We start from the raw sequence: 10,141 nt of genomic DNA, 5'->3' as shown, positions 1-10,141 counted from the left end.
ATGAGAACATATGAAAGCTGGTGGTTCCTTTTAACATGAGTCTTCAATATTCCCAGGTAAGAAGTTTTAGGTTGTAGTTATTATAGGAATTATAGGACTATTTCTCTCGATACCATTTGTATTTCATATACCTTTGACTATTGGATATTCTTATAGGCACTTTAGTATTGCCAGTGTAACAGTATAGCTTCCGTCCCTCTCCTCGCTCTTACCTGGGCTCGAACAAGGAACACATCGACAACAGCCACCCTCGAAGCAGCGTTACCCATGCAGAGCAAGGGGAACAACTACTCCAAGTCTCAGAGCGAGTGACGTTTGAAACGCTATTAGCACGCACCCCGCTAACTAGCTAGCCATTTCACATTGGTTACACCAGCCTCATCTCAAGAGTTGATAGGCTTGAAGTCATAAACGGCTAAATGCTTGAAGCATTGCGAAGAGCTGCTGGCAAAACGCAGGAAAGTGCTGTTTGAATGAATGCTTATGAGCCTGCTGCTGCCTACCACCGCTCAGTCAGACTGCTCTATCAAATCATAGACTTAATTTTAACATAACACATAGAAATACGATCCTTAGGTCATTAATATGGTCGAATCCGGAAACTATAATCTCGAAAACAAGACATTTATTATTTCAGTGAAATACGGAAACGTTACGTATTTTATCTAACGGGTGGAATCCATCAGTCTAAATATTACTGTTAGATTGCACAACCTTCAATGTTATGTCATAATTACTTAAAATACTGGCAAATTAGTTTGCAATGAGCCTCGCGGCCCAAACTGTTGCATATACCCTGACTCTGCGTGCAATGAACGCAAGAGAAGTGACACAATTTCACCTGGTTAATATTGCCTGCTACCCTCGATTTCTTTTAGCTAAATATGCAGGTTTAAAAATATATACTTCTGTGTATTGATTTTAAGAAAGGCATTGATGTTTATGGTTAGGTACACGTTGGAGCAACAACAGTCCTTTTTCGCGAATGCGCACCGCATCGATTATATGCAACGCAGGACAAGCTAAACTAGTAATATATCAACCATGTGTAGTTATAACTAGTGATTATGATTGATTGATTGTTTTTTATAAGATAAGTTTAATGCTAGCTAGCAACTTACCTTGGCTTCTTACTGCATTCGCGTAACAGGCAGGTTCCTCGTGGAGTGCAATGTAAAGCAGGTGGTTAGAGCGTTGGACTAGTTAACCGTAAGGTTGCAAGATTGAATCCCTGAACTGACAAGGTAAAAATCTGTCGTTCTGCCCCTGAACAAGGCAGTTAACCCACCTTTCCTCGGCCGTCCTTGAAAATAAGAATGTGTTCTTAACTGACTTGCCTATTTAAATAAAGGTGTACAAAACAAATATATATATACCGATTTCCGATTGTTATGAAAACTTGAAATCCGCCCTAATTAATCAGCCATTCCGATTAATCGGTCGACCTCTAGAAGGTAGGCCTTGAAATACATCAACAGGTACACCTCCAATTGACTAAAATTATGTCAATTAACCTATAAGAAGCTTCTAAAGCCATCATTTTCAGGCACAGTCAACTTAGTGTATGTAAAATTCTGACCCACCGGAATTGTGATACAGTGAATTATAAGTGAAATAATCTGTCTGTAAACAATTGTTGGAAAAATAACTTGTGTCATGTACAAAGTGGATGTCCTAACCAACTTGCCAAAACTATAGTTTGTTAACAAGAAATGTGTGGAGTGGTTGAAAAACAAGTTTTAATGACTCCAACGTGAGTGTATGTAAACTTCCGACTTCAACTGTAGGTGAGTTTATAATTTATGGCAAAGGATTACTTTGGAGTCACTGGTCCCAGGCCTGCTCCTGTCCCTCTCATCCCTCCTTCCTCCTGCTCTCCCACTACAGTAGGCTGCTGACACAGAGAGTACTAACAATAGCGGACATGTGTAGGACTGCCGCTCTCTCCACTGCCCACCCCCACGGCCATTATAATAATATATTCAAGGATTAAAGGGGTTTTATCTTGGAGCTCCAATGCATTATGAATGGGGAATTTCAAAATTTAATTGCCCCGAATTAAATGATTCAAGATAATGTTTCTTTTATAAATTTGTAATAGGGCCAGAGAAAGGGAAAATACATTAAATAAAACTTTTTCCCCCAACAAAGGAGAAGAGAGAGAGAAAAAGTGAGAGAAAGAGAACGCGAGAGAAAGATCAAGAGAAAGCGACATCAGAAGGGATGGTGACCTTGTGTCTCTGAAGGAGAGGATGGGCTGAAAGACTTATCAAAAGAAAGAGAGAAGAAGGCAGGAGACAATGAGTGAGAAATTAGAACTTTAATCTGTTTCCATGTGGACAGTTTCATGAATGTATTCTGTCCTCCAGTTAGTGTACATCACAACCTTCGGTATCTCTCACAGTCAGAGAAACAAGCCCAAAACTGCTGCATATCTGGGTGTGCTGTAGCACAGTGTAAGAACTATTGTACTTACTACATTTTTCACTGTACTTATACTGTATTTAGGGTAAGGGTTAGGGTAGGCTCGCACAAATCTCGTGTGGTTGACAGAATGTGAGAAGCCTTGGCTTCCGAGGGTTGGGGGGCCACAGTATCTGTGCGCTAGAGATTTCAACGATGAGTAGGACGTTGCTCCTCTCTAAAGCCCAGGAAGCTCTGATTCACACTCCCATTACACAGCTCTGCAAGCATTATGTCAAAATACTTTTGTTACTCACCAAATATGGAGTGTCACTGAGCAATCATCATCATCTGAACTTCTAAAAAATGTCTAGATAAAATGCACAAGCAACTGAAAAAAATACAAATTCGGCGTCTCATTACTGCCACCCACAGGTCAGGAGTCTACAACAGCTTAATATAGTGGAGGCATGTTTTCAGTTGCTTCTCAATTTTTATTTAGAAATTTTTGGGAAGTACATACCGGTCATAATGGGACTAAATGAAGAAATGTCTAATGGGAGTTTGAATTGTAACTTCCTGGGCATTAGAGAAGAAGCACGTCATACTCATCATCTCTAAGGCACAGATACTGTGGCAGGGTTGGGGATACTGCTGTACGTATATTAACAATGTTCATACACTGTACTTACAATAGTGTCCTCATTACGGTTTGATTAATAAAGTCCAATGTTACCACCAACTATCAATGTCAGAGGACACACGTATAGTACAGATGTGGGACCAGGCTACAAGGTAGCCTGAGTACCATCATGCCAACTCCTTGTCACTCATTGGTTGGACAAGGACAGCACTGGATATACCAAGGTGCTGTGAATTGCTTGGAGAGTGCGATTGGTTAAAGCAGTCGGTAGATTCTCAGTAACTGTACCGCAACAAGAAAAAACTAAGTCTTTAGAAAAGCAGCAGGTTGATTTGACCGGTAGAGAATGGTACAAATGATGAGTGAATCAAAATACAGAAACAAACCAGTCCATGATGCAGTAACAAAGAGAAATGCAGCAGAAAGCAACATGGTGATACTTCGATTCAAAGTTACAAAACAAACCCCTTTTAGTTTTGAACTACACAGTAGAATAGACTCAGATCTCAGAACTCTTTCACTTTGAGGTTGGTAACAGCATCAACTTATAGATAGACAAGTTATAATAAGCAGCGCTAGCTAACACTTTGGAGTAAGGCTAACTTTAACTAGTGAGGTGGTACACGGTGTCCCTCATATCCACCATCCATCACATGGCTTATCCACAGGGGGAGAACACAGTCACCAATATTCTGAATTAGCTCCCTCCCTCGGCTGTCCCGACATGATAACAGATAACAAGGGTTATTTAAGAGCTTACATCTAACAGAGAGAGCAAGCTAGACATCCTCATGTCTCACTGCCATTCAATGTTAATAGAAAAGCAACCTAAGCTTTGAAATACAGAGCAGACATCATAAAGACAAATAAAAACATGTTGAGAAGTAGCGACTGGATGAGAGACTGCATTATCTATGTCCTGTTTGTTTTCTTTCTGGAGTGGAGAAAGGAGGAGTAACAAACACTAAGGACGTCCAACAACAAAACAATAATCTAACAGAAATGAGTTCAAGTCCTTTATGTGAGACACGTCTAGGAGATCACATGACGTCTCTTGCCATGTCTTGCTGATGAAGAGGTTTGAATTAGTCTCCATTCTGACTGTTATGGCTTTTTCATAATATAGACTATAGCATTAGTCATATTCTTCATCAAAGCCGCAACTCGTCCGCAACATTGTAATTATTTAACGTTTTCAAAAACGACCCAAAACACCTGCTTTTAGTCATCTCATTTCGCTCAATAAACGCACTTATTATCCTTAAATTTTCCATCACATTTCAAAAAATGGTACATTATTCTCCGAGTAGAGAAATAAAATGCTGATTGCTCCCAGAACAAGAGCACAGGACATATCCGCGATTGTGTCAAAAGTTTCCTTCAGTTGTATTTTAAAAGCCATTGAGTGAAACCAGGAAGTGTAACGTGAGAAAGAGGGGCAGCCATGGTCTCAAACAATAAGCAACAAAGAGCCGAATACACCACTGAAAAAGATTGTCAAGTGAAATTATAGCAGCCGTATATAGAGATAAACTACAGTAATACACTGACTGAGGAGGGAAGGGTAAAGCTGTTAGGATAAGATGTTGGCTTGCTGGAGATAACATTCAACTAAATTCAATCTGTTCTTTCTGTTCACCCTACAGTAGTGGAACTGAAACCAGCGCTGCCATTGTTACTAACTACCATTCTCTCACAGCTCGTGTGTCAATAATCTTAACGTAAACCGGTGAAGCACTGTAAAAGAAAAAAACAAAGCCAGTTGTTCATAAAACATTAGAAACTTACACTGCTCAGATAGAAGGCAAAGGGCAGTATGCAGTCTGCTGCGGTAGGGAGGTAAAACTAACAAAGCAGTGGAAGGAGGGATGAACCAACCAACAGTGTTCAGTTTTTTAAATCTTAATTCTTAGCTCTTATTTCTGTGAGTCACTTAAGAGAGACAACACTGACTGACTGGCTGCTGCTCTTCTTCTTCTGCAATAAGGCCTAGATAGATGATGATTACACCTATTCACTGTTCACTTTGGGCACGTTTCCAGTTCGTTCTGAACTCAGGTCCACGTCCACTTCCTGTGAAAGAGAAGCAGTAGCCTTGTCTCCTCCGTTCTCCGTTTGGCCTTCTTGTTCCTGAGTGGTAGCTGGGTCAGCAGCGTCTAGCGTGGTGAACTTAGCATCCATACCATCCTCCTCCTGGGCAGGGCTAGCACTTTGACCAGCGTCCAAGGAGGTTAAGCTAACTTTTTTGCTAGCCTCCTGAATCAGGCTAGCATCCACACCAACCTCCAGGACTGGGCTAGCGTCCGTACCATTCCCGTTGACCACCACCTTCCCACCATCCCCGTTGACTATGAGGGAAGCTAGTTCCCTGGCTGCATCCCCCTGTCCCAGCTGCTGTACCTGGGCTAACACCCGTTCCACCGCTGCCTGGTCGTCTCCCTCCTCCTCGTCCTCCTCCTGAAGTTTCCTCAATATGAGGGGCAGCTTGGTGTCGGCCTCTGCGTTCTCCAGAAGGGAGATGTCGCTCTCCTCATAGCGGGGCAGCGGAGCGTCCTCCTCCTGCTGCAGCTGGAAGTGCAGGCGCCTGGCCTTGCCGCTGGCCACAACCCTCTCCAGGATCTGCTTCTCGGCCAGGCGCAGCTGGATGGCCACACGGGAGTGGAAGGAGAGGTCGGTTTTCTCCAACGCACACTGGTCATCCTGGAGGACGGAGGGAGGTGGGGAGACATTGGGCAGAGAGGAAGGAAGTGAGGTAGAGGGGAAGGGAAGAGCAGACACACACACAGACAGACAGAGACATAAGGGGGAGACAGCGGGGGGGAAGCAGAGAGAGAAAGGGATAACATACAGAAGGCAGAGTTTGTTAACTTATCGGGTTGAGAATGGGTCCTGTTGAAATATACTAAACATTACATGATACAACACTGATACAGAGTAGACACGCTGACCCAAAACAACACAGTGAGGTGGGTGAAATCCTCACTGACTTGGGAGCTGGTCTTGTAGGTCTGGAGCAGCAGGGCAGCCCTGGTCTCCAGGAATGTCCACAGTTTGATCTCATTGTCCCAGCTCACTGGGAACTCCGTGTTACCTAGTGTGAAAACCTTATTGATGGCATGTTCACCTACCAGGTAGTCCTTCAGCTCCTCTGTGGAGAGAAACGGTTAAATGGCAGTGAACCAGAATGGCAGGACCAATATGATTACAGAGGGAAAACACAAGTACACAATTCAGGTCTATTCATTAGAGGGCCAGATCTTTACTGCTAAACAGGTACACATATTTTTAAAGATGTCCATTTAGTTTAGTGACATTAATTTAAAAGAATATCAGACTAAGGTTAAGATAAGGGACTGTTATTCTACAGGTTGACTGGTAGCTAACTGCTGTTTTCCAGATCTTTCTTTTGATCGGCGATATTATGTAAGGCTCGATTACGCTGGAGGAGGGTACATGAAAGGAGAGGACATAAAAGGAGGGGACATAAAAGGAGGGGAGGATGAAAAGGAAGGGATGGTGAAAAGGAAGGGATGGTGAAAGGAGGGGAGGATGAAAGGAGGGGAGGATGAAAGGAGGGGAGGATGAAAAGGAGGGTGAAAGGAGGAGCGGATGAAAAGGAGGGGACGGTGAAAGGAGGGGAGGATGAAAGAAGGGGACTGTGAAAGGAGAGGACGATGAAAGGAGAGGACGATGAAAGGAGGGGAGGATGAAAGGAGGGGAGGATGAAAGGAGGGGAGAATGAAAAGGAGGATGAAAGGAGGGGACAGTGAAAGGAGGGGAGGATGAAAGGGAGGATGAAAGGAGAGGAGGATGAAAGGAGAGAGGATGAAAGGAGAGGAGGATGAAAAGGAGGGTGAAAGGGGGAGCGGATGAAAAGGAGAGGAGGATGAAAGGAGAGGAGTATGAAAGGAGAGGAGTATGAAAGGAGAGGAGTATGAAAGGAGGGGACGGTGAAAGGAGGGGAGGATGAAAGGGAGGAGGATGAAAGGAGAGGAGGATGAAAGGAGAGGAGGTTGAAAGGAGAGGACGATGAAAGGAGGGGAGGATGAAAGGAGGGGAGGATGAAAGGAGGGGAGGATGAAAAGGAGGGTGAAAGGAGGAGCGGATGAAAAGGAGGGGACGGTGAAAGGAGGGGAGGATGAAAAGGAGGATGAAAGGAGGGGAGGATGAAAGGGAGGATGAAAGGAGAGAGGATGAAAGGAGAGGAGGATGAAAGGAGGGGAGGATGAAAAGGAGGGTGAAAGGAGGAGCGGATGAAAAGGAGGGGACGGTGAAAGGAGGGGACGGTGAAAGGAGAGGAGGGTGAAAGGAGAGGAGGGTGAAAGGAGGAGAGGGTGAAAGGAGGAGAGGGTGAAAGGAGGGGCGGATGAAAGGAGGGGAGGATGAAAGGAGAGGAGGATGAAAGGAGGGGAGGATGAAAATGAGGGTGAAAGGAGGAGCGGATGAAAAGGAGGGGACGGTGAAAGGAGGGGAGGATGAAAGGAGAGGAGGGTGAAAGGAGGAGAGGATGAAAGGAGGAGAGGATGAAAGGAGAGGAGTATGAAAGGAGAGGAGTATGAAAGGAGAGGAGTATGAAAGGAGAGGAGTATGAAAGGAGAGAGGATGAAAGGAGGGGACGGTGAAAGGAGGGGACGGTGAAAGGAGGGGACGGTGAAAGGAGGGGAGGATGAAAGGAGGGGAGGATGAAAGGAGGGGAGGATGAAAGGAGGGGAGGATGAAAGGAGGGGACGGTGAAAGGAGGGGAGGATGAAAGGAGGGGAGGATGAAAGGAGGGGACGGTGAAAGGAGGGGAGGATGAAAGGAGGGGACGGTGAAAGGAGGGGACGGTGAAAGGAGGGGAGGATGAAAGGAGGGGACGGTGAAAGGAGGGGAGGATGAAAGGAGGGGACGGTGAAAGGAGGGGAGGATGAAAGGAGGGGAGGATGAAAGGAGGGGACGGTGAAAGGAGGGGAGGATGAAAGGAGGGGACGGTGAAAGGAGGGGACGGTGAAAGGAGGGGAGGATGAAAGGAGGGGAGGATGAAAGGAGGGGACGGTGAAAGGAGGGGACGATGAAAGGAGGGGACGGTGAAAGGAGGGGACGGTGAAAGGAGGGGAGGATGAAAGGAGGGGAGGATGAAAGGAGGGGAGGATGAAAGGAGGGGAGGATGAAAGGAGGGGAGGATGAAAGGAGGGGACGGTGAAAGGAGGGGAGGATGAAAGGAGGGGACGGTGAAAGGAGGGGACGGTGAAAGGAGGGGAGGATGAAAGGAGGGGAGGATGAAAGGAGGGGAGGATGAAAGGAGGGGAGGATGAAAGGAGGGGAGGATGAAAGGAGGGGAGGATGAAAGGAGGGGAGGATGAAAGGAGGGGAGGATGAAAGGAGGGGAGGATGAAAAGGAGGGGAGGATGAAAGGAGGGGAGGATGAAAGGAGGGGAGGATGACTGCCTAATATGTTCAAACACTACACAAATGCACAACATGCGCAAACACACACACCATAATATACACACATCATAATACACACACACCATAATATACACACATCATAATACACACACATCATAATACACACACATCATAATACACACACACCATAATATACACACATCATAATACACACACACCATAATATACACACACCATAATATACACACACCATAATATACACACATCATAATACACACACACCATAATATACACACATCATAATACACACACACCATAATATACACACATCATAATACACACATCATAATACACACACACCATAATATACACACATCATAATATACACACATCATAATACACACACACCATAATATACACACATCATAATACACACACATCATAATACACACACACCATAATATACACACATCATAATACACACACACCATAATATACACACATCATAATATACACACATCATAATACACACACACCATAATATACACACATCATAATACACACACATCATAATACACACACATACATTTAAAATTGTATCAATTGAGATTTTACATTTATATTTCCCCCTTTGTTATGGCAAGCCTGAAACGATTTATACTTTTACTTTTGGTACTTAAGTATATTTGGGCAATTATATTTACTTTTGATACCAAAGTATATTTAAAACCAAATACTTTTAGACTTTTACTTAAGTAGTATTTTACTGGGTGACTTTCACTCGAGGCATTTTCTATTAAAGGTATTTTTACTTTTCCTCAAGTATGATAGGGGGAACTTTTTCCACCACTGCTCATCTCTGTGCCCCACACATACAATTATCTGTAAGGTCCCTCATGCCGAGCAGTCAATTTAAAAAAAAAAGATTAAACCACAAAGGTTTTCCAATGCCTCGCAAAGAAGGGCACCTATTGGTAGATGTGTAGAAATAAAATAAAACAAGGCCAAATATACAACGTAGTTGCTTACCAAGACGACATTGAATGTTCGAGTGGCTTAGTTAAAGTTTTGACTTTAAATCATTTTGAAAATTCTATGTCAAGACTTGAAAATGGCTGTCTAAGAATGACTAACAACCAACTTGACAGAGCTTGAAGAATAAAAAAATAAATGTGCAAATATTGTACAATCCAGGTGTGCAAAAGCTCTTTGAAACTGTAATCGCTGCCAAAAGGTGACTTGAACACGTATTGACTCAGGGGGTTGAATACTTATCTAATCAAGATAGTCTTGTATTTTTCATAAATGATTTACAAACGGTAGAATTTTTCATCCACTTTTACAGAGTATTTTGTGTAGATCGTTGACAAAAAAAAAAAAAAAATGTTTTTTTATTTTATTATTATTTATTTATTTTTTATTTTTTTATTGACCAAGTCGTCATCTGTTCTTTTGTCCAATCGATTGGTCTTTTTTTTTAACATGCATTATTCAATATGTTGACACATCCTATGTGTTTTAATAAAATCAACTATATTCACTGAGCTTGTCTGATGCTTTAAGCACACTGTTTGATTAAATAATTAAGACACACAAATAACTAGAGGGAGTCCGACCAGCAATTGATATGATTGTGCCGGGCTCAGACTTGCTGCGCTGTGTTAAAAAAGACAGCGAGTGACTGTGACTAGAACCTGTTGTCTCTCT

General features: G+C 43.3%; 1 protein-coding gene across 2 annotated transcripts in view; it reads right to left on the bottom strand.

Annotated features, from left to right (window-relative positions):
- Window positions 1-2,305: 2,305 nt before the first annotated feature.
- LOC129812817 (actin-histidine N-methyltransferase-like) overlaps window positions 2,306-10,141 on the bottom strand; it is a 74,774-nt gene continuing 66,938 nt past the window's right edge. For both annotated transcript variants that reach the window (XM_055864709.1, XM_055864710.1), the window contains 2 exons: window positions 6,034-6,194; window positions 2,306-5,746 (listed from right to left, as the gene is read on the bottom strand). In XM_055864709.1, coding sequence (XP_055720684.1) covers window positions 5,057-5,746; window positions 6,034-6,194 — 851 coding nt within the window. In that variant the 3' untranslated portion in view covers window positions 2,306-5,056. The remainder of the gene's footprint in view (window positions 5,747-6,033; window positions 6,195-10,141) is intronic.

This window comes from Salvelinus fontinalis, chromosome 16 (assembly GCF_029448725.1).
Source record: "Salvelinus fontinalis isolate EN_2023a chromosome 16, ASM2944872v1, whole genome shotgun sequence".
NCBI classification, from domain to species: domain Eukaryota; kingdom Metazoa; phylum Chordata; class Actinopteri; order Salmoniformes; family Salmonidae; genus Salvelinus; species Salvelinus fontinalis.
This window is presented reverse-complemented; position numbering and strand designations above follow the sequence as displayed.